Source organism: Camelus bactrianus, chromosome 28 (genome assembly GCF_048773025.1).
Source record: "Camelus bactrianus isolate YW-2024 breed Bactrian camel chromosome 28, ASM4877302v1, whole genome shotgun sequence".
Lineage (NCBI taxonomy): Eukaryota > Metazoa > Chordata > Mammalia > Artiodactyla > Camelidae > Camelus > Camelus bactrianus.
The window spans coordinates 18,117,829-18,142,341 of NC_133566.1; the positions used below are offsets into that span (position 1 = coordinate 18,117,829).

Genomic DNA, 24,513 nt, shown 5'->3' on the forward strand with positions numbered 1-24,513 from the left:
GAGGGTGGTCTGCATGCAGATGCTGCCCCTCTCCCCCTTGTGGCTCCCTCCTTTCCAGGATTTTTCCCCTCAGGGATCGACCCCTCACCTCCCATCACCAGTTGACATTACACCACTTATAACTTTCAGAGCATTTGATTCTGCTCTATATCTCACAGTGCCCTGTCAGTGCCTGGCATACAAACAGTAGGCGCACAATACATGTCTGTACAGTTAACAAGTGAATCATGAATAAGTTAGAGGATCGCTGACTTAGCATCAGGGGCCTCAGGGGCCCATCCAGAAAAGACAAAGCAGCAGCGTTGCCTGGTGATGGAGAGCATGGCCTCTGGCTCCTGACTGTGCAGCCTTGGTCAGATTACTTAACCTCTCTGTGCCTCGGTTTCCTCATTATATGGAAAACTTCCTACTTTAGAGGGCGGTTGTGAGGATTAAGTATTAAGACAGGTAGATAGCTATTGCCTGATGCATCGATAACACTCATAAATTAATTATCAGCTGCTGCTGTGTTTGTAGAGGACCCGCAGCATCGAATTGAGAAGGGCTTCCCCACGTTCCCACTGGCTCTACTAGAAATGTGGAATCACTTAACTCGGATTTTCACATGCGGTGCCTTACACGGTTACAGAAATAGATCCCAGATAGTGGCATCAAGTGGACATTGAAAAATAAAAGCTTCTTGCCAGTACCTCTCGGTCTGAGGGTGTGTGTGCTCAAACATATTCACGTTTCCGGACACAGTTATTTGCCTTCAATCCACCGATCCCCAAACCAGCCACCGTCTGTCAACAGCTGAGATTCTGAGCTCAAAGAGTGCAATTTTTCTTTTTTCTTGAGCCCGCGAAAGGAACAGCGAAGAATGAGTTTGGAGGGACTCGGTTAACCCGGCCCGGGGCGTGCGCACGTCTGGGGCTGGCCGGGGCTGGCAGGGGAAGGAAGCCGGGAGAGGGCTCGGGGCGCGGCAGCCCGGCCGGTGCGGCGTGGGGGGTGCGGAGAGTGCGGGGGAGCGTGGGGCGCGGGGGTGCTGGGGTGCGGGGAGTGAGCGCCCGGCCCCGCGCCGCCACCGCAGTCAGACCAGTCGGACCGCTTCGCCCGCCCCGCCCCGCTCGGGGCCGCCCGCCCTCCCTCCCTCCCTCTCTCTCTCTCTCTCTCTCTCCCCGCCGGAAACCGGGCCCTCCCGGGAGCCCAGCGCCGAAGCTGGACCGGCCCGGCCCCCCACCCATCCCCGCCCCGCGCAGCCGCCGCCCCGCATCCCCCGCTGCCCCCCGCCCGCGCCTGGGCTCCGGGCCATGGGGCGCCCGGACGGGCGGGCGGCCGGAGCAGCAGCCCGGAGGGACGTGGGTAAGGACACGTTGGGCCTCCGCCGCCCTCGATGGGGACTGTGTGCCGCACGGGTGGCTCGAAGCCGGTGAGCACCTGCGCAGCCAGGAGAGCGGGAAGAGGCTGCGGGAGGGGCGACGGCGAGGCGGGGGGTCCTCAGTTCAACCTCATTGGGGGAGGGCGGGCACAGGGACAACAGGGGGACGCTGGGCTGTGCCCCACCTGGAGAGTCAGCCCGGCCTGGGATGCGGTGGCCCCGCAGGCCTCTCCAGCTGGGCTGGGTGCGTCTAGGGGCTCCAGGCCCGGCGGCAGAGCAGTGGGAGCCCTCAGAACCATCCAGCATCAGAGCTGGGCCACACTGAGGCCCTACTCCTTACCTCCCGGTTGTCCTGTGCCTCAGTGGCCTGGCCAGGGCCTCCTCTCTGCTTGGTGGGAACCTGGCGGGCTGCCGGCCAGGAGTCCCCTGGGATGGAGGAGAACTCAGCTGTTTCCCATGCCCCATGCCCTTGGATGCTGGCCCCTCTCCTTGGCCCTTCTGGGTGTGTCTGGTCAGAAAGCATCAGAGATTCCTAAGAAGGTAAACAGTGTCTGCTCAGGTGACACACTCACATCCCGCCTAGGGTTCTTGCTGGCCCTAGCACTGAGTTTAGTTTCTTCTTTCTGTACGAGAGTGGTGCCAGGGCTGTGAGCCCTTCACCAGCTTTCTCCCCAGGCTGCAAGGTGTGCTCTGCTCAGTGCATTCACCCAGACCCCTGTGCCCACGGCCTGCATGTGTAGGTCAGGTGGGCAGCATGAACGTGAAGGCCTGGGCAGCTCGGGGGTCCCCCCTGCCCTTGAACCTCATTATCCCAGTCCTTCCCCGGGTCCAGAGCTAATTGAATGTAATTAGCAACTAATTGGATGTCTGTGAGCTTTTCTACATAAGAAACACGCAAAGGTCGGGCTGAGACAGCAGAGTGCTGAGTGAGTCATTCTTTTCTTCCAGACACGATGTTTCCTTTATGTGAGGGGGGTCTGAAGAGTCGTTCGTCCGTTCGTTTATTCATTCATTCATTCAACATATATTAACTGAGTGCCAACTACTTAAGCATGGAGGCGCTGGGAATACAAGTGCTGTCATTCACAAGAGTTGTGGGAGACAGAAAATAAGCATTTAAGCAAATGAATCACATTATTTCAGAGAGTGATAAGTGCTGTTAAAAAAAAACCAAAAACCCAAGCAAAGCAAAACAAGGTGATGATGGGCGTGACCGTGAAACAAATAAGAGAAATTGACCCTTAGCTAGAAATGGTAGCAAGCAGAATTATTTATTTATTTTTTTTGAAAAAACAAATGCGTTCGCGTCTTTTAATCAATTCATTTTCACCACTGCATGATCCCTAGTGTATAGATGAGGAAGCAAGCCCCTGGCATGTTAATAAATGGTCCCAGGCAACAGGCAGAGCTGAGCTTTGAATGCGGGGCTCCTGGCTCCACGGGGCCGTTGTCTTTCAGTACTGGAGCTGCCGGTGGAGGAGACATAGTAATATTCATTCCAGTGATTTTTAAGAGGATCTCTTGGACTCCAGTCCCTCCTGCTTGGCCGTGGTGTGTTTGCTCCGGAGGCTGCCAGCAGTGCTTTTTCAGCCATCCTGTCCTTTCCCCTTGTAAACCACAGGGATGCGCTCAGAGGCACCATGCTGTAACTTGTTCTTGTTTCTGGTGGGCTGGACAATTAGTTGGGTAGGGAGGGGGGACAGAACTCTCAGGTGGCATCTTGATTATCCTTCCAGCCTCCCGATAAAACCTTCCTTTGAAAGATGTCCGAGGGCCCTGTGGACTCACTTCAAGAAGGCATTCTGCCTCATCGCAGGCTTTTTAAATGGGGTGGGAAAATGGTACCATCTTCAGGCCCTAGAACTCTGAGGGCACAGGATGGAATGTCCTCTGTGACTGTGAGGAGGGGTTTAGGGGCTTCCCACAAGGGATCCATGTGGCGAGGAGCCCTGTCTGGAGTCCTGAGAGTGTCCTTCTTGGTGACAGGCTTAGATGTAAGACGGAGATTTTAAGCTCCCCCGGAAGATGTGCCTTCACTCGCTTACTTGTTCATTTGTTCAACAAATACTTACAGAGGGCCGGTATGTTAGGTGCTGTTCTGGGTGCTGTGAACAAGACAGCCTTTCCCCTCATCAAGCTTGTTTTCTGGTGGAGTGAAAAGGACAAAAAACAATAACAGCAGTTTCAACGTCGTGTCAGATACACGCTGTGAACAAAAGCAAAGCAGCAGAAGGGGTTCGGAGGTGATGGGGGCTGCCGGGTGCATTAGGGTGGCCGGGACAGGCTGGCTTCCTCAGATGGCATTTGAGTAGACAAGACATAGGAATGTGATTATCTGGGGGAAGAACATGCCAAGCAGAGGAAACAGCAAGTGCAAAGGCCCTGAGACATGAAGGAGGCAGGAGCAGGCTGGGTGTTGCTGAACGTGCTGGAGGAACCGGAAGGCGGCCATTGTGGCTCTGGCATCTCTCAGAGGCTCTCATTGGTAGAGGTGGGGGTGGGGTGGGGAGCTCAGCCTGCTGACCGGAGGCATCCACGAAGGCAGGTGATGCTCCGCTCAGATCAGGCTTGGTGGCTTACACTTGCAGGGGAATAAGTGATCCCCAGAGATGGAGAGTGTATCTCTTGGCGGGAAAGGTATCACTTGCTTTTCTTATGCCCAGCATCCATCAAAACCTCATGGGCCCACACAAAGAGAGCTGAAGTGGGAGGCAGATCTTGCTTTTTCTAAATCAGTAAAGACTGGAAACTGGATATGGGGAGGGAAACAGTTGCCTTCTAGGAAAATGCAAATCGTCTTTCCTTCTTAAAAGAATCATCTTGTTAGTTGGCTTAAAAGAAAAAGAGGCTATTGTGCATGAACTCTATGCCAGGCTCTCCTGTGAGCACCTGATGTGCAAACACAGGTCCCCCTCCCAGCACGCCTGGAGGTATATACGGCCCCGTTTCACAGATGGGAAAACTGAGGCTCAGCAAGAGTAAGAAAGTTGCCCACTTTTACACAGCTAATAAGTGAAGAATCCGGATTTGCAATCAAGTGGTGTAGTTTTGAGCCAAGTGCTCTGAAGGAGAGAGAGAAAGGTTTTGGCTGAAAGGGTATTTGTCTGCAGGGGAGACAGTCTCCTGGGTGTCCGACGGCAGGGGTTATTTAGAAAGAAGACAGCAGGGGTAATGGCTGCATTCCACCTCTTTTCTTCTTTTTAAGATAATATTTGCATGGCTTAAAAACTCTTTAAAAATATTTTGAAAGGTACTACTTGCCTGTGTTAAAAACCTTTTTGCAAACATTAATTCAAACAGCTCTTAAAGTATACGGTGAGAAATCTCCCTCCTCCTGTCCTTGGATTCCCAGTTCTTGTCTTCAGAGGCAACTGAGAATTCTTGCAGGCATATGTTCTATTTATAAATGAGCTTGTATATATTATACTTTTTCTTTTCTTTCTTTCTTTTTACACAAATAGTAAGAATGGTCAGGTCTGTACCTGGTACCTTTTTTTTTTTTTTACTCAATATACTTATTCTGATTCAGGACATATAGATGTTCTTCATCCTTTTTTAACATAAATATGTGACATCTCGTTGAATAGATATACCACATTTATCTATTATTTATCCATTTTGGTCTTCCAAATTGTTTTCCCCATTTTTGTTTGTTTCTATTAAGGATACTTGTACCTACGTCTTTGCTCACTTCTGTGACTGTTCCAGCAGGAGAAATTCATAAATGTGTAATTACTGATGGAAAAGCTCTGTGTACTTTAGATTTTGACGGATGCTGCTGGATTGCTTTCCAAAGCCAGGGTCTGACTTGCTACTTCCGGGACTGCTCGCTTCCCCACGGACCACACCAGCTCGGCGTTATCAACTGTTTGTTCTTGCGGATTTGACAGTCAGAAAAATGGAATCGCAATTTCGTTTTAATAGGTATTTCTTTATAGTGAGTGGTGTTAGGAGTGTCAAGTATGTTTTAAGCTCTCTGTCTTTTTCTGTGGGCTGGGCACGTCCTTGGCCTATGGTTTAAATTGGGGTTTTTGTCTTGTTATTATTGAATTATAAGGGGTCTTATTATGACTTCCTCTTCATCCCTCATCTCTGGTCACACTGACTGCCTCTCACCATCTTCCCTGCCTTTGTGAGCAGCGGCTACTCTGGTATATTTATGATAAGTGTATCCTGGGATCTGGACGTATTTTAGAGAAATATATGATGTTGATTTATACATGCACGTATTTTAAACCTCCATAGGTTGTACTGCACTACAAATCATGATCTTACTTTTAAATCTGATGCTGTTTTTTAAGAAGATTTATCTGGCTGCTGTCTGGACGCTTGGTTTGTTGTTTCTGCCCCGAGTTCCATAGTCGGGATAATGGAATTGTCCTAAACATTGATTCTTATTGGCTTGGTCTAGAAAGCTTGTTTGGAGAAATGGCCTGGTGCGGGAAAGTCTTGGAGGGCGAGGAGGATTGGATAGGTGGAAAGGGGGAGGGGGAAGGGAACAGAGCCGACCAAGAGCACAGCATGAGGACACACCAATGTGTGAAATTTCCAGGAATATTCAGGGAAGCCCCATAACCTGCTGGGGTCACGGTTCACAGTTGAGGGGTATGGTCCTAGGAGAGGCTGGGGCCTCGAATGCCAGTGTTGGGCTTTTCTTAAAGGAAATGGAGAGAGGTAGTGGGGTGTGTGTGTGGGGGTGGCCATTCAGGAAGGGTTTTCAAGGGCAGGAGAGAGCTCCTGGAGGAGAACTGGGGTGGATGTGGATGTGGACCTGAGAGGCAGGAGGTCCCTGGGGTTCTCCAGGTATGAGAGGACCAGTGGGGCTGTGGGGGAGGGAGGACCAGCAGGGCTGGGCACTGGAGGCATGAGGGGTCGAGGCTGGTGTCAAGCTTGCTAACTTGGGGCACGGGGCAGATGTGTTGCCACACACAGGACCCAGGAGGGCAGGCCTGGGCAAAGGATGGGGAGGCGTGCTCAGGGGCACGTGGACAGGTTATTGGGTGTGCTGCTAATTCTGAAGTCCTGCCCACCTGGCTAGAGGATTCCCATTGGCAGTTAGGACTGGGGAGGGTTTGTGAACCTTTGGCGAGCAGGTAGGAGATGAACCTCTGGGAGTGGGCGAGATCATCATGGGAGAGCGTTCAGGACCGAAGAGGCCCAGATGGGACAAAGCCTGGGGCAGGCTTGCAGGGAGAAGTGGATGGACAGGCCGGACCAGCAAGGAGGCACGGATGCACTTCTGAACTCTCTGCCCTTTGCTGGCTCCAACCTCAGAAAGGTGTCCTCTCAGCATGGAAACCTGGGCAGGGATGCGGCAGGGGTCCTTATAAACAAGGACATTTAAGGAGGGGTCCCTGCCTTCCCGGCGTCTTTCAGTGCACCCTTAGAGGATGCCTGGAAGGGCCAAGGCAGACAGGAGGAAAAAGGCCTCAGGAGGTACAGGTGTGTGGGCTCTCTCCCCAGGGCCCCAGTGTTGTTCCCCTGGAAGCTGCCAAGCCAGGCTGCCCCCTCTATTCCTGCAGGCAACTGTGATAGAGATGATGGACTCGGGCTGGCACGGGGAGCCCCAGGCTTTGTTGCTATGGGCAAGGTCAGCTTCTGGGCAACTCCAGGTAACACGGACCCTCCGGGTAGCCCTAGGAGATGCCTTGCTTTGGTTTTGTCTTCCTCCTTCATATTGTGAGAGCGTACCTGTTCTCTCTTTTACATAACACCTTGCTTCCTGCCCATCGTACACCTGACAACATCCTGCTTGTCAGTTACTGACTGATCAAGGCTAATCAGTGTTATAAGGAAGACCCTCAGATCTTCCTCCAAAAGAGTAAATGTCTTAAAGGTTGGATTCAGCTGTACAAAGTGTCTACTCATTTCCATAGCTTGTCATGATTTTTGACATAAGAGGTATATTTTATTTAATATTTTTTCTTGAATGCACACAATTTGAAAAAAAAAAACAAACCAAAACATAAAGTAGGCACTATTTACTTTAGCATGTTCCTAACCAATAACATTTATAAAATCATGGGTTTGCTGTAAATGTTATTATATTTTTATGCATATTTAAATATATGACTTATATTATTTTTATGAGTATTCAAATAAATGCTTAACTATCAAAAATGTTTATTATGTGTACCATATGCCTGCTTAGGCAAACACAGCTTTAGAAGAGTGGATTCATGGAGGAGGTGATCTGTGCTATGTAGGAGAGGGAAAAAAGTTTTCCCCTACCCTCTAAGATTCCATCCCTCGTGCCTGCGAATTAAACTGACACCTGTGTAGCAGTAGAAAAAGCTTTATTGGCATGCATGTGGGAGCCAGTCAAAGAAGTGGCTGGCTTGTTACCTGGTTAAAGTTAAAGCCTTATCTGCCTAACTGAGTAGGGGAAAGGGAAAGGGAGAAAGAGACATCGATGGGAAGAGCAAATAGGTTTCTTTTGGAAAGACAAACGGGGTTTTAGAACAAATGAGAAATGAGAGACCCAGCCATGTTTGCCTCTACAGGTAGGAGTGTTTTTTCAGTCTCCTTCTGGGCCGTAAATCTCTCTTAAGGAAGGGCTTTGGGGTAGGTTTTATTGAGTTCTCCCTTCTGGGAGTAGATCTGCCCTGCAGAAGGAATTTATGGCAGCAGCCTTATTTCTCAGTAGTTGCTGCTTTTAGTCAGATAATGGACGCTCTGAGAAGGCTTCTTGCTGCATCTGTGGAATCTCAAATATCTACATCTTTATTTATTTATTTTTAAATTTTTTTTATTGAAGTGTAGTTAATTTACAATGTTAGTTTCAAGTGTACAACAAAGTGATTATAGCTTATTACCAAAAATTGAATATAGTTCCCTGTGTTACACAGTAGGTCCTTGTTTATCTCGTTTATAGTAGTGTGTAGTAGTGTATTTGTGTTAATCCCAAACTCCTAATTTATTCCCCCCCTTGACCACTTTGGTAACCATAGTTTGTTTTCTGTGTCTGTGAGACTATTTCTGGTTTGTAAATAAAATTTGTATCTTTTTTAGCTTCCTCATATAAGTGATATCATAGGATATTTGTCTTTCTCTGACTTACTTCACTTAGTATGATAATCTCTAGGTCCATCCATGTTGCTGCAAATGGCATTATTTCATTATTCAAATGTCTTCTTTTTAAAATAAACTTCGTGTTGGTTCTGGGGCACTGAATAAGTCCCTCCACCAACTTCTGGGAGGTGACGCTGGCAGCCCGTTGAGAGGCAGCAGTAGTGATGGGTCAGAAACAGTGAACACCTGTGCAGCCCCTCCAGCCCCTCCTCTGTCCCACACTGGTTCTCAGCCTCCACTGGCAATAGGGGGATGGGGGTTGGCAAAGAGCTGCCCGGTCTTTAAAGTGAGCAGAGAAATTCAATCAATATTTAATTCAACAAGTTTAATTTTTTAGTACCTTTCTTTCTGCTGATGACAAACACATACTTATTTTTGAAAAGTAGGTACATACCAAAAAAAAGCCAGAATTTAAAATCATGTGTATTGTTACCACCCACTGATAGCCACTGTCAACCAATGTTTTGGTATTTAATGGCCTAAATACACAAACAGATTTTTTTTAATTGAAGTATAGTCAGTTACAATGTATCAATTTCTGGTATACACATACTGTCCCAAGCATGCATATATATATGTATATTCATTTTCATTAAAGGTTATCATAAGATATTGAATATAGTTCCCTGTGCTATACAGAAGAAATTTGTGTTTTTTTAAATCTATTTTTATATACAGTGGCTAATATTTGCAAATCTCAAACTCCCAAATTTATCCCTTCCCACCCCTTTCCCCTAGTAACCATAAAATTGTTTACTATGTCTGCAAGTCTGTTTCTGTTTTGTAGATGAGTTCATGAGTGTCCTCTTTTTTTCTTTTTTTAGATTCCACATATGAGTGATACCATATGGTATTTTTCTTTCTCTTTTTGGCTTACTTCACTTAGAATGATGATCTCCATCCATGTTGCTGCAAATAGCATTATTTTATTCTTTTTTATGGCTGAGTAGTATTCCATTGTAGAAATATATCACAACTTCTTTATCCAGTCATGTGTTGATGGACATTTAGATTGCTGCCATGTCTTGGCTATTGTAAATAGTGCTGCTATGAATATTGGGGTGCATGTATCTTTTTGAATTAGAGTTCCCTTCAGATATATGCCCAGGAGTGGGATTGCTGGATCATAGGGTAAGTCCATTTTTAGTTTTTTGAGGACACGAATTTTTAAAAAATTGAGCCCATACTGAATATATAATGGATTTTCTTACTTAAGAGTATACCATAAGAATCTTCACACTTCATTAAATATGCTTCAAAAACAAGATCATTAAATGTTCACCATATGGCTCTATGGCCATACCATAATTTATCTGGTTCTGGATTATGGCTGTTGAGGTTGGGAGCATTTTTTGCTTTTATAAACATCTTAATGCATGTGCACTTCAACAGATGTTTGACAGCATGTTCTGGGTGCCAAGGGGCTCGGGGATGGAGGTGAATAACTGTAGAGCCCTGCTCACTGCTTACCTGAGAAGGACAGACCCAGGACAAATGACTTCAGGGAAAATGCTCATCTGAAAACACAGGGCGACGCTGGGGGGCAGCCCCGCCGGGGAGCCTGGGAAGAGAGCAGCCGGGGCCAGACTTTGGTGCCAAGAAAAAGGAGGGCCAGGGAGCAGTGGCCTGGGCATCTGTCCACCGGCCGATTAGGGACATCTCCTCTGGTTACTGTACCCACCACGGGATTGGGCAACCAAGTCTAAGAGACAGAAGCTTGTCATTCACTTTCATAATAATGACTTCCTGTCCTCCCCCAGGAAAACAAGGGCAGCGTTGGTGCCCCGTATGTGTTGGGAGGTTGGTGATGGTGTTTCCGCTGGACCATCCCCCCTTTTCTCATTGCGCGGCCTCTGGGAGTCCTCTCCCTCCCAGTCTGAGCCCACAGGCATTAGGGAGGAGCACTGGGGACCCCTGCCACGGGCTCAGTCCCTGGAAGCCCTCATCCTGGCCCTATCTCCCGGCTCTCTGCTCTGATCCCCAGGGAGCCCACAGTCCATTTGGCCAGCGGGACTGTCACCATCTAACCCGGCAGAGGAATGTTTAGGGAAGCAGGTCCTCCTGTCTGTCCTCCCTGAGGGCCCAGGATGGTGGGGGAAGGAGAGCTGGGAGGGAATCAGGTATTTTCTGGAGGAAAGATCATGGGACTGCCTGACGCCCAGGCCTCCCTAAGGGAGAAACCCTTCAGGGAGACAAGGTCAGGGACATGGGGGTCCGTTGAGGTGCTTCTGGCCTTGGCGCTCACCCTACCTGGTAGCTGGTACCCCCAGAAGGACGGTAATGGGCTCCATCAGCACAGGGGTTTTCATAAGCTTCGTATCGTAGAAGTGAGCTCAGGCCGGGTGTCAGCAGCCCTGCTTGCTTGGAAAGAAGTCTCGCTCTTTCAAGTCAGCAGCGGGCAGATGGTGACGGGGTACCACACAGGGTGCGTTTGGTGCTGTGGTCCTGGGTTCGAGCCCAGACTGAGTGACTGCTCTGACCCTCAGTCTCTTCCTCTGCTCTGTAGCATGAGGATAATTAACACCCCCACCCCAACCCCAGACTCGAGAGCTTGGAGATGCTGCTTGGAAAGGGCCTGGCGAGCTTCAGCAGCAAGGGGCTCTCCATGAAAGGGACTTCTAAGTCAGGAGCCCATTCCCTTCCTCTGCTGCCTCCCTCTGCCTCTGAGGAGGGTGGACTGTGCACTGAACTCCCCAGAGCTCCCTTCCTGGAAGGTGGGCTCCACTTCGCAGTCAGCGCTGTGTGTGCAAAGCCGCCTCCCCACCTGTGCTCAGTGGCTTCCTCTGTGGGCAAACAGGAAGTCGCCACCTCCAGGGAGGCAGGAAGGGGCTGCTTGGCAAGGCTGTCTGCCCTCAGGCTGTGGTCATGTCAGGAGGCTGCATGTCTGTACGCTGGGCCCTGGGGGCGGGGGTGCTGGGCAGAGACCCCCCCGGGAGTGGGAGGATCAAGGCTCACCGCCCGACAGGGCCTCTGGGGCAGAAGCCAGTTTCTCTGTCCACGTGGCAGCCTCTCACCCTGTGAGCTGGAGGCCCTCCTTGCCTGTGGGTATTCCATCCAGTTTTGCTCCTGGGTCATCAATCTTGGGGAGGAGGTGAAAGTTCTAGGAGTTGGGACAAAGGTGGTGAGTGCAGGAGTCTGGGAGTCTCTTCTTAGAGTTTGCTGAAAGCAGGACCCACTCCCTAGCCATACCCCCAGGTCCCCCTAGACGCACAAACCAAACACACAGGACCGGTTGCCTGGAAGGAGAGGGGAGAGGCAGATTCCACTTCCCATGGTATTTCTGATGTGAACAAGGGAAGGGAGATGAGTGGCTTTGACCCATTTCTTCATCACATGGTTGTGGAGCATTTACGAGCCAGGCCCTCTGCGGCACAAGCTGGGTAGCGGTTGAGGGAGAAGTTCACAGTCAGGGAGGATGGAGACTCATACAGGTGTGGAGGGGGCAGACCCCTGTCCTCAGCTCCTAATCAGTCCTCACCTCGTGGCGCCGGCCTCCACCCCCGGCTTGTCCAGAACCTCCGTGTGGCCACATTCAGTGGTCACTTTGCACAGACACTCTCCAGTAGCGTTTGACACAGCTGACCACTTCCTCCTGAAGTTACCTATCTCCTCTCTTGTCTCGGTGACAACACACCCTCGCAGTGTTTCTCTCGCTCCTTGGCCGCCCCTTCTCTCTCACCTCTGCAGGCTTCTCATGGGGAGGCTCCGCCAGCCCCCAGCACGGGCCACCTTCCTGCTGGTCACACTCGAGCTCATTTCTGCGGCCCAGCCCCTCCTGTCAGCTCCAGGTGCAGGCTAGGCCTGCTGGGGTATCTCACAGATACCTCAGACCTAACATTTAAAAAGTGAAACTCCTGGTGTTCTCCACTAAGCCCCATCTCCCCAGTTCTCTCCCATTTCAGCAAATACCATGACCACCCACCCAAGTTGCTCATGCCAGAAATCTAGGAACTGCCCTTGACTCTCATCTTTGCATCTCATGTCTACTTAGGTAGCAGTTCGACCAAGCATCCCAGATAGTGGTCCCATGCCCTCTGTCTCCCCTTCTCTGCCATTTCCACCCCCTCCAAGCCACCATCCCGCCTCCTCTAGACTGTCACCCAGCCCCTGCCTGGTCTCCCTGTCTCACTGAGCCCTCAACTCTGGAGACTCTATACAGAAATAAATAAATAAATAAAAGTAAATACACCTGTCACTTCCCTGCTTACCCAGCACCCTGGCTTACCCCCGGGGACCCCGTGGCATCCAGCCCTACCCTCTTCTCCCACCCTCCCCTAGGCTGGCTGCACCGGCCACACTGGCTGGCTTTCTGTTCCCTTGACTCACAGAGACCTTTCCAGTCTCAGGCAAAAAGTTACACTTGCCTGTAATGCCCACCCCACACTCATTGTGTGCTGGCTCCTCTTCGCGGGGATGCGGTGCCCCTGGCCTCCGATCTCAGTGAGCTGCCCCCAATGCTCCCTTTCCTCTCTCCCCAAGCCCTCTCTCCTCAGCATCATCAAAGTGTATGATCACACACTGATTACCTCCTTGCTCAGTTTTTGTCTGTCACTACATTGGAAGATCCTGAGGACAGGGTTCCTGGGCTTTATTCCTGATGGTCAGCAGCTTCTTGCATTGGGACGGCACGGAGTTGGTGCCGGTTGAGCTGTGGCCACATTCCAGACACCCCGGATGCCCGAGCGAGGGTTTGCGTTTAGGCCGAGGTGGCTTGAGGTTTCTGGCTTCCCTGGCTGGGCACAGTGTTGTAAAATCCCCAATACAGGGGGAGGAGCAGCTCATGGGAGGTCATAAACCAGGCGTGCGTTGCACTGACTTTGACAGAAGCCTGCCCCTGGCTTTTACCAGCCCCAGAAAGCGAACAGTGGAGCGCCCCACTGAGAGGTGTTCGGATGTGTCAATATTAAAACTCTGCAGCTGATGAACTGTTATGTATGAAGTGTGTCGTCTTCTCCTGCCTCCCATCTTAATGACGACCTGGAGGTCCAGCTGTGAATTAGGATTCTTGGCCTCCGCTGAAGGTGGCGTGTGGCAGGGCCCACCCCCAGCCTTTCAGCCCCTTCTTGTTTTCTTCCCCACAGTGGCTTGGTGCTGCCCGTGGGTGTAGAGGGCGGCCGGCCCCCAGGTCCAGTCCCTATCCGCCCCATGGACGTGGCCCATGACCATTGGTTCAGTGGTCAGATGTTCCCCCCAGGTTTAGGGCTGCACAGAATCGTGATGCAGTGTCCCCAGGGGGCAGGGGTGGGGTGGAGGATGAGGCCTGGTGGGTCTGGGAGGCAGAGAATCCCAGGCTCCTGGGTGCCCCGAGCGTGATGGAGAAAGGCCTGGTAAGCACATCCCACTGGACTCCACGCCTTCTGTTCGTGTGTGTGTGTGTTGGGGCTGGGGTGCAGCTGCAGGAAGGCTCCAGCGGGAGCCATGCCCTCTACATTGTGGGCCAGGCTGGCCTGGGTCTGAGACCCTTTGATGATAGGACTTGGAATGAAGGAGTCCCCTGGGCAGGAGCTCGGGGTGGGTTGGGGGTCTTCAGACCCTCAGCAGGGAAGCTGGTGGTCACTAAGGCTGGAGAATAGATTGTGTGGAGGGAGAAGAGAATGGTACAGAGTGTGGTCCCCCCAAGCCTCGTCGCGTACTCGTGGAAACCTGTGACCTGTATCCCAAGGACATACATCAGGAATTCAGCCGTGGGAAACAGATGACGGTTGGTTCATGTGGTCAGATGCTCTGAGTTCTAACCACAACTCTGTGATTTCTCAGCTGTGCAACCCTGGGCAGTGGCTTAGCCTCTCTGAGCCTGCCTCATGGATCTCTTAATGCTTCATCATTTGGTGAGAGGGGTGACTCAGGGGATACTGGGGGACACTTCGTCACTTTAAGACACTTGTATTGGGTGCCGTTATGACCTCCAGGAGACATAGCCACTCAGAAATTGACAGAAAAAGGAAAGTTGCCAGCCCCAGGGCCCTCCCGAGTCCCCCGGGTGCCCTGTGAGGAACCAAGAGCCGGGCAGAGATGAGAACCTGATGACAGAACCGCAGGGAGGAGGGGTGGGGCGTGTTCACAGTCGGGGGCTGCACCTTCCTCTTTCTGTCTTCCTGGCCCTTGACTCTGGGCTGAGCCAGGGTGGGGGCCCTGGGAGCAGGGCAGGGGGCAGGGGGCCAGAGGTGCTGGGCTTGGGAGCGGGGCTCTCGACTCTGGGGCAGGAAGTGAGGTGCAGAGCAGCTGGGGAGCCCCTGGAGGCCACGGGGAGCAGGAGGGCGAGTGTGGCGAAGGCAGCGGAAGTCGGAAGCTCCAGCGGCCACGCTCACACTCACGGGGCGGCCTGACCGACCGACCGAGCAGCAGGACGGCTCCTGGGGAGCGGGGCCCGCTCATCCCTTCCCTCCGGGCCCTTCGGAGGTGAGCAAGGTGCCTGCCTGGGGTGGGGGCAGGGAAGGTGCCCAGGGATGCGGAGTCATGTGTGGGCCCTTGTGGCGCCTGCTGGGGCAGGTGGGGCAGGGAGGAGGGCTCTGTAGGCCTACTGCGTGTGCACCTGCCGCGAGCCGGCCTTGGGCTGCCGCTCATCCTTTCCCTCCCTTCCCTCTGGCCCCCTCCTCCCTCAGCCTGCCCCTCCCAGTCTGGCCCCCACTTACCCCAGCCCCCCCAGAGCCCCTGGTGGGCTGCAGTCGTGAAGGGCGAGGGGACCAAGGAAGACCCTCCTTCAGCCTCCTGTGGCCCCCCAGGTTGCTGGTGACTGCTGTGACAGGCACCCAGTGGGGGTTCGTGTGGCCAGAGGCCCAAGTGAGCCTTGACCCCTCGACCCTGGAGAGAAGGAAGCCGTTTGGGCTGGGGCTTTGGGGCGGGGGCAGCCTTGGGTGTGGTCACCATAGGAGCTCAGACTCGGGGCTCCCAGCCCATGTTGCCTTCAGGCCCCCCGCCCCCAGAGAGGCTGGGTTAAGGGGAGGGGGCCGACTTGCTGGTTTCCCCAGGCAGCTGTGGCTTAGGCCTGTGGACCTGGTAGGTATCAGGAACCATCTCACTCCCAAAGGCGTCCCTGCTGGGGACTCTGTAAGGCCTCCTAGTTGAAGTTGTTATCCTCAGCCCCCGCCCCCTCATCCTAGGGCCTAAGATCCCACTCCTCTGCCGAAAGGCCGGGAAGGGCGACCTGTCTTCAGCTGACAACCAATACCCCCAGGGCTGCAGCCTGAGCCAGGAGGGCTGTCTCCCCGGGCTTCAGGGCTTCCCCACCCCAGTGCTCCCTCCTCTACAGACAAGGAACCGCCCAGCCTAGGGGTTAGATTTTGGGCTGCTGGACTCTTTTTAGAGGAAGGAGGAGATCCAAGAAAGGGCGAGGCAGGCCCAGCCTGGCCCTGAGCCCTCTTTGTCCCCTTCCCAGGCAGTGGCTGCTGTGAAGACCCATTGGCTCTTTAACCCACAATCCTCTCTGTCCCCACCCCCTCTGTCCCCACCATCCCCTCTGCCCCCTCCATTCTTCCATGCCTGAGCCCCAGCTGACCCCACCTCAGGGTTCTCAGCACCACTGGTGTGTGTCTGTCTCTCCTCTCTCTGCACATTTGCATGAAGGCTCCTTCCGTGTGGGCAGGATGTGGGGTGGCCCCAGTCATGTATCATGGGTGCTCTGGCCTCAGATTTAGGAGGTGGCGGGGGGGGGGGGAATCTGTTCTGTAACTCCAGATGGGATGGGTGGCCAGGACTCTACCCTCAGCTCCTGCCTTCAGGGACCACATTCCTAGCAGGAGCCGGGCAGGTCACCTCCTGAGTCCCTGGAGGAGATTGCTTTTTGCACAGGAAGGAAGCTTTTCTAGGGCAAAAGGAAGCAGTGCTTGCTGATTCTGAAAGCTTCAAAGGAGAGAGATGGAGAGAGACGGACACTCCTGAATGGAGATTCAGGGCTGGCTTCTGGAGGGGCGGAGGGTGCCCCCTGGGCTGAGGCTGCCTGTTGCGGAGGGTTGTTTGTTTTTATCTGTTTGGCTTCTCACAATGGACCTGCAAAGCAGCAAAGTTAGTCTGAGCAGGACATGGTCTTTCTGTGCACCTACCAAGGGCCGGGCCCTGGATTAGCACTTGGACCCCCTCCCATTTTGTAACAAATCTCCAGTGCAGCTTTCTTCATCTTATTTCCTTCTTTCACAGACAAGGAACCAGGTGAGGGTTTTGACCAGAGGATCTGAGTCTAGTCTGTGAGCCTCCAGGTGTCAGGTGAGCGGGGACTGAATGCAGGACACCCACGCTGTCACCTGTCCGCTGGGGCAGGCTCTCCCCTGGTCTCCCGGCACTTCAGGGTTATAGGCTGTGTGCCCAAGCGGCGGGTGGAAAGCAAACCCACTCTTAGAAAGGATGAGCCGGGTGCCATCTGGGCTCCTTCCTGCCCCAAGATCAAAAAGACGTTGCCTTGAAGCCCAAGGTGGGGTGGGTGGTGGTGGTAGGGACACCTGTCCTCCTGGTCCCCCGCCATTGGTTTCTGTGTCCTTTAACTCCCATGTCCTGACATGAACTCAGCCCCTGCAGTGGTCACTGCTCTAGAGGGAGCCCTGGGGGGGGGGTCACCCCGTGGAACGTCGCCTCCCTCCTCCCCATCTCAGCTTCCTGCCTGCTCCTTCCCCTCACTGGCTTCTGGAGCTCTGAGCATTTTCTTAGATTCCAAAGAACCATTCTCCTTCTCCCGGAACTTTTCCTTAAGCTTCCTGAGCCATCCCGGTCCTTGGAAAACGAAGGGTCGCTCGTTTCAGAGGTAGCAGAGCCCGCTTCAGAGGCCAGTGGCAGGCGCGTTCTCCCTCCTGTGTCCTGGTGAGGATACCTGAGAGTGATTTCAGAGGAGATTTCACAAAACTCCAGGGGTGGGGAAAAAAAAAAGTAAACTAGGAAAATTTTAGATGCATGAGACCTGGACTCTGCTCCCCAGTGCCTGGCTCGCCTCTGCCTCCAAAAAACAGAGGCGGGTCTGCACCCTTGACCCCTGGCCTCCCACCCCTTGCTCGGTCAGGCCGCCCTCACCCAGGTGACTGGTGGGACTGCCTTGGTGGCCGTAAGAAGTAACCCCCCCTTCAGGTCATCCTGTCTCTTCATTCAGGGAGGAGCAGTGAAAGAGGAGAGGAGAGAGGTGTGTGGGGGAGGAGGATGGGGAGGGAGAGAGAGAGAAAGAGTAAGGGCGAGAAACTTCTCAAACCCGCAATTCCAGCGTCCCTTCTGCAGGTGGAGAGCACAGACAGGTGGCTGAACAGGTACCGAAATCTCCTCCTTTCTGTCCAGCCGCTGCCCCAGAGGCAGGACCCAGGTGGGCGTTTTGGGGGCTGGGCTGGCCTGGCAGGAGCTACTCTGGGAAAGCTCTGCCCTTAGGGAGGAAGGCATGATTGGTTCATGGCCAGACTGGCCCTCAGGAGGAGGTCATAAGGCCATAATGATGCTAAATCTCCTTCTCAAAGCCTCAGTCCCCCGAGTCTGGTAGTAAGGTTGTTGAGGAGGGGGATTTCTGAGGATCCGTCCCTCCCACCCACCCATCCAACCTGCATCTTTGATTTTCACAAACATTTCTGGAGTGGGGCAGGCCCTGCCCTGGATAGCGGAGGAAAGAGAAGAATTCAGTTTCAGAGGAAATTCATGCTTCATTCAGTCCATGAGCGCCCAAGGGAGTTGATCTACGGGTGCGAAGAGAAAGTGGTACTTCAGGGAGCCGCAGCCCTGGGCTCAGACCCCAGCCGCCCCCGCCACCAGCTGGGGTACCCAGGCACGTTTCTGAAGCTCTCTGAGCCTTGCTTCTTTGATGGTCGGAGGGCAATGGAATCCCGTGTCTCAAGGCTGCAAAGCATGAGCGGGGTGAACCACACGCTGCAGGGGTGCACTGTTTCCACAGGGTTGGGTTGCCAGCTATGATACTGAATGCCTCGCAAAATTAGAATTTCAGATAAACAATGAGTCGATTTTTAATATAAATATGTCCCCAATATTGGGCGTCCGCTATTATTTATTTACCAAATGTGGAAACTCTACCAAGAGGTTGTGCGTTGCCCGTGTGGACCTGCCTGCCTGGAGCCAGGGCACCTCCCGCCAGGCTCTGTAACCCCAGGTGTCTCTTGGGTGGTCCGGAGTCAACACTCACCTTCGTTTCTAACCGCTTGAACTGAAGGATAAGCATGTGCCCCAGCACTTGGTGGCTGGAATGGGTATAACACAATCAGTCACTAATGTGACCGGCAGTCAGCGTTGCCATAGTGAGGCGGCCGTAGCAAGGAGCACAAAGAACCTTCTCGGGGCTTACGTTCTGGGAAGGGGAGGCAAACTAGAACCGGGTGGGTTAACATGCTAGCAATTACGCAGTGGAGTAAATGCTCTGAAATGCGAGAGAGGGATGGAGAGCAGCCAGGTTCCGAGTCCTGCCCGAGCTAGCCCACATCCCTCCTCCCCCAAGTGGTGGATCTGTCTGTCTGTCCCCATTTCCTCCCCTCCACCCCCAGTCCCCACCCCACTGCCCTCTGGCCCTTCAGCCTCTTCAGGTCCCAGACATCTGCTCTCTTCTCTCTGGTCTCTGATTTATTTTTTTTTTTTCCCCTCTGAATCTATCAAGGAAAACTCAGTTTCTCCTGGGAAGGCCAGTCCAGTCCTCATGGTCGTTAACATTTACCTGGACGGTTGCTTTATTTCATGGATGTATTTATTTATAAGGACATACTTGCAAAGAGTGACGGGGGGAATCCTGTCTTATTAAAAATTGTGGGATGCCCTTTCCGCCAGCCCCGGCCCACCATTTCCCATTCCAGTTACTGGTATTTGAGCTTTTTTGTCAAGTGATTGACTACTGAGAGGCGGGGAGTTGATGTCATTTGGGCAGAATGCTGTGATGCCCACGGAGATGGGCCCCTAAGGTGGGGAGGCGGCAGATACAATGTGGGGAGGCATGAGGGGTCTCAGCAGGGGAGCCAGCTGGCACATGTAGACCAGGTCTTAGCAGGGACTGGGGACAAGGGGTCTGAGAAGGGAGCTGGGGGTGCCCTGGGCTCAGGTACCTATAAACCAGGTGCTTCTCTGGCCCCCTGCCACCCTCCACCTCCTAAACGGAGCTGTTTTCCTCATGTTTCCTGAGCACTAAAGGCTGGTTGCTTGAGAAGCCTGCTGTTTTGGGGGGGGGGGTCTCACCACCTTACTTTGGATCCAGAGGGTTTGCCTGATTATAGACGATGGGTCCTGAAGTGTACTTGTCCCTTCCCCTTTGGAGACAGGACAATAGCAAGGCTGTCACCCAGACAGGGGGGAGGATAGGAAATGGACAGCTGCTTGGGGGAGCAGGGTAGCCAGGGACTGCCACTCGGGCCAGCCGAGGTCTTAGGGAGCAAAGCGTATGAGTCCTCAGCCTGTAACCTGGGTCACGGGAGTGGGTTAGAGAGAAAGAGCTTCGAATGAGACTGAGCTTACAGAGTGGGAGACCCATAGGAGAAGAAGGATTCAGAGCAATTGGATCCAGAGCATCAAACACAAGATTAAAAGTAAGAAATGGCCCCGATTTTGGGAAGTCACAGTTTACTGGGGAGGCCGACTGAGAACTCAGTGGTAGATGGGCCCCCAAGGGCTGGGCAGGGACCTTTCCAGGGGCTAAGACCTCAGAATCCTGCCGCCCTGGTTCCGCAATTACAGATTCTCACCCTGCTCAAAGTGAGGGATGTGTGGGTTGGGACAGGGGGAGAGGTAAAAACCCAGAAAGGGATTCTGATTTTGAGGGACTTTTCCGAGGATGCTTTCAAGCAGAATAAGAAACTGAAATTCCAAGTGGTCCTGTCTCATTTCTCTCAGGCGCCTCCTGAAAGAAGGAACAATGTCTGGCTCTGCTTTCTAGGTGACCTTAAGGAGCAGGACCCCACCCAACCTTGCTTTTCCAGCTCTGAGAATTCCCACTCACTGCGTGTCTAATGGTGGGCCCTGAAGTGGGTGAGAGGTGGGTACCGGGAAGTTGCTTCTGCCTCGAGTCCGCTCCCTTCCCCTCACCTCTCGTCTGTGTCTTTTTGGCTCCTACATACTTTGTGTCATTGAACAAAAAATTCTGGGGGGAGGGGAGCAGGTGGTTATGTTTGTTTGTTTGTTTTAACTGAGGTACTAAGGATTGAACCCGGGACTTTGTGCCTGTTAAGCTCTACCACTGAGCTATTTCCCTGCCCACTACGTGTGGTTTTTGTTTGTCGCTGCTTTCATGCTGTTTTGAGGCATCCTCTACCCTTTGCTCCTGCTACCAGTCACCCCAACCTCAGCATTCTCTAGTCCGGATTCCCAAGAGAAAGATCTGGTTTGCTCAGTTCACCTTCTACAGCTAAGCCGCTCAAACCTCCTTCAGCCAACAGACGAGTGTCTCTGGGGCAGGTGCCACCCTGGTGCAGGCTGCAGTGGTGCGTCACACAGCGCGGACAGTACAGCCCTCACCCTGCAGGGCAGCATCTCTTGGCCAGGGCTACAGATGTGATGCGGCAGGCACTCCAAACCACAAGTAACTTGCTAGATGTGTGCCTCTGGGGGCTGACAGCCCAGGGCTAACCTGTATTCGCTCTGGGCACTTCCAGGGTAGACGTGGGGTCCCAGTCGCCCCCTTGGCCAGCGCTCCCTCTGATCCACACAATGGGCTTGTGAAGGCGGATGCTTCTGGGGGCTCCGGCAGAGTTTATGCTCTTGGATGATGGATGACGACAGACTGTCTGAACACCTCAAACCTGTGGAATTTCTCGACATCTGTCTGGGAGACAACCTGCCCCACCCAGGAGTGCACCCGAGGGAAACGCGTGGCCTTCTGGATCCTCCTGAACCTTGCGGGGAACAGACCTGGGCCTTTGATGCTCCTGATTTCACACGGCAAGATGGTCCTCCCAGGGGCACCAGCCCAGAACGCATGCATCTGGGGAGCAGCTCTTCCCAGGGGGGACCGGGGCAGAAGGCAGCACCCCCCGGGTCCCCCAGGGACAGCCATCCTCTGGGGAGCCCCAGGCAGAGCCAGAGCACGTCCACCCAGGTGATGTTCTGGGCGGGCATCCTGCAGGCCCAGATGTGCGTCCTGGACCTGGAGGAGGAGCTGGAGAAGACGGAAGGGCTCAGAGCTGAGCTGAGATGCTGCCTCCCCACGGCCCCTACGGACCTCCCTACTTTCCCCAGCGCAGCGGGCCACCGGGACTCGGGTCTCCGCCCCAGCCTACCTGTAGACGTGGACGAGGCCTCGGGGGAGGACAGCAGCGGGCCCGAAGTGGAGACCCAGAACCCGGGGTGGCGAAGGGAGGGGGTGCCTGACTCCTCCCCGGAGTGGGGGCCCGAGGAGGAGAGCGTGTTCTTTGACAACCCCGTCTTCCTAGAGAGCCCTTGCTCGGACACCAGTGCTTCTGAAGCTCATTTTTCCTGGGGGTTCTCAGACTTCTGTGCAGACGTGAGGACTGGGCCCCTGGAGTCTCCCCTCCCAGGAGGCAGAATGCCGTGGGAGCAGGGCCAGGAGCCTGATCTGGGGGACGGCACAGCGCATTCCAGCAGCCCCACCACGCCTCCGTTCCCTGTGCCCACGTACAGACCGCACTCCTTCTCCTGGGCTGTGGGGGACGCGTCCACCACCCCTGAAGGGCCTCCCACAGCACCTCCCAGCCAGGAGGAGAGTGAGGTAAGCCGAGCCCTTGGGACAGCCCCAGGCCGCGCCTGGGAACACGGGGGGAAGGACTTCCTCAGCGGTCAGTGGGCCCCGAACACTCTTTCCAGATGCTCAGGCCTTTGGGGATCCTGGAGTGACGTATAGCAGAAAGACAGGCCCGTCATGGCCTTCAGAATTAGAGGACATTTTACAGATGCCATGATGTCAACTGAATGTGATGACAATTAAGTGTACAAATGTCTCCCTCTCGCCAGCTCCAAGGGGCTGCGTCTGGACACACTTGAACCATCAGCTCCTCCGGGTGCAGCGCGTTCCGGGCCAGTCTCAGCCTCTCCACTCCCACCTCTAGGACAGTCCCGACTGTAACAGGGCAGGGGTCAGCCTGCAGGAGCGGCCTCTGCCCCGATGGGGGATGCCTACTTGAAGAGTCTTCTCTTTTAGGGAGAGATTTCAGCATTTTGTTACTTTGAGCTCACCATCTTTCCGCGCGTCCAGTGCCGTTAGATCAGGCCCCTAGGACAACAGCTGAGGTCCTTGATATCAGCCAGCACAAGTCATGGGGACAAGTTATGTGAGCACATTTTTCCCAGGGAGGCCTCTGTGTAAGAGATAAGGAAACTCAAGCTGGCAGAGCAGGGCTGTAACCTTCTCATCTCTCCCATCCCGGAGAACAGTGGGAAAGCGCTGGCGACCAGCGCGGCTCTCACCTGACCCCGAGGTCAGAGGAGTTGCTCACTGTCCAGGCACCTCCACCCACAGGCTGGGGTCCCCCTGTGGGGTGGTCGTGGCTCTGTCCTTTGAGGTGCCATCTGGGGCCTGGTTGCTCCAGGGCTCCTGGGGTCCTCAGAGGGAAGCTGGGGAGCCCTGTCCCTGGAGCTGAGGTTTGATCCCATCCCGGATGACAAAGCCCAGCCCACCACCTGGGGGCTGTTGCCCTCCCTTTAACACAGCCCCTCCTTGGGTGGGTGCGGCAGAAGGCAGGGCCATCTGAGCCGCACCTTGGAGGGAGGCTCGGTGGGGTGTGGGAAAGGCTCTGGGAACAGTTTCCCTCGGGGCAAAGCTCTCTCTTCTCCTCTTCTTCCTGAAGACTCCTCTGGGAGACAGTCATGACCCTGCCCCACCTGTGGCATCCTGTGTGGACAAAGCATTGACCTGGGAAACAGGACCTGTGGGATCTGCCTCCAGCCCCACCATACATCCTGTGCAACCTTGGGCAAGTCACTTCCCCTCTCTGGGCCTCATCTCCTCCATCTGTAAAGGAAGAACATAAACCCGGTGATTTCCGGGGCCCAGCACCCCTAGGTTGTGGGTCCCATCCGGGGTGCCTCTTCGGAACTGAGGCCCAGACCAAGGCCGTGTGGTCTGGGTGTGAGGACAGCAGGGAGGGAAGGGCTCTGCATACTCATGGTCCCTCTCCCCTCCCTCCCCTCCCTCTGCCTGGACTGCCCCCTTCACCTCTCAGTGCCCCCAGGGCTCATGGATACCCTGTATCTTTCTCAGCAGACTCTGCCCAGCCCAGAGGCCTGGCAGACAGAGGACGTTCCTTCCTGGCCCCGGGAGGCTCTTAGCTCCCAGGACAGAGGTCAGAACCAATATAGGGTCTGGGAAATTGGGTGGTTAGAGGCTTTGGGATCTGGAGTGGGGACAGAGATCATTCTTGGATCCAGGGATGTCATTAAAGGGTCCCCTTGTGATGTGTTGGAGCCGGACAGACTTGGGGTTAAATCCTTCTTCTGCTTCTATGACTTCATCAATGCAATGGGTTTTAAGATAATCACCTTATTGAGTAAATGAACAAATGCACAAAAGCCCTGCATTTTTGGGTCTTAGTGATGCAGCAAGTCCTGGGCCCCCTACTGCCTTGGGGCTGATGTCCTGGGAGCCCTCTGCCAGCTCCCTCTGCATGTGGGAGGTCACTGCCCGAGGGAGGGACAGAATGTGCGGCTCCAGGGAGGAGCCCCAGGGAGGGGCTGCTGGAGGGTCGGCCCAGGCTGTTCTCCTGGCTCTGCCAGGCCCCTTGGCCCTCAGCCTGCCCCTTGCCCCGTGCCAGCCTCACTCCACGCTCTCTCTCAGGTGACCGGGATACAGAGTGTCCCCAGGAGTCTGCTCCCTGCGCCGTGGCCCCTGGCCCCTGGGAGAGCCCAGCTTCTTCGCCAGAGCCGAGCAGCCCTGAGTCTGAGGCCAGAGGCCCCGGCCCCCAGCCCAGCCCCGTGTCCTCCCAGGAAGGCAGCCCGCAGCTCCGAGGCTGCCCCTCAGGCGGTGTTCTTCCCAAGTGGACACTAGATGCTTCAAGCCCTTCGCTTTTGGAGACAGATGGGGCGGATCCCAGTTCCCTGGAGAAGGAGGAGGCTGGAGAGGCCCCAAAGCCAGAGAAGGAAATAAAGAGAGAAGGCCCAGCCAGGCCTGCGGAGGCTGGAGCTGTCCGGCCCGACAATCTCCTGCCCTCTGCAGAAGGGTGAGTGTTCTGCCCGGCCCTCTGCCTCCT

General features: G+C 54.1%; 1 protein-coding gene across 9 annotated transcripts in view; it reads left to right on the forward strand.

Moving 5' to 3' along the window:
* The first annotated feature begins 1,189 nt into the window (after nt 1-1,189).
* Nucleotides 1,190-24,513, forward strand: part of PSD4 (pleckstrin and Sec7 domain containing 4) — a 34,968-nt gene continuing 11,644 nt past the window's right edge. The window contains exons 1-7 of one of the 9 annotated variants that reach the window (XM_074354377.1): nt 14,516-14,827; nt 16,562-16,627; nt 20,253-20,351; nt 20,968-22,040; nt 23,116-23,241; nt 23,529-23,610; nt 24,102-24,483. In XM_074354377.1, coding sequence (XP_074210478.1) covers nt 21,078-22,040; nt 23,116-23,241; nt 23,529-23,610; nt 24,102-24,483 — 1,553 coding nt within the window. In that variant the 5' untranslated portion in view covers nt 14,516-14,827; nt 16,562-16,627; nt 20,253-20,351; nt 20,968-21,077. Of the gene's footprint in view, nt 1,409-14,515; nt 14,828-16,561; nt 16,628-20,252; nt 20,352-20,967; nt 22,041-23,115; nt 23,242-23,528; nt 23,611-24,101; nt 24,484-24,513 lie in introns of those variants that run through there. The other 8 variants (XM_074354380.1, XM_074354384.1, XM_074354381.1 and 5 more) reach the window with 8 other exon arrangements.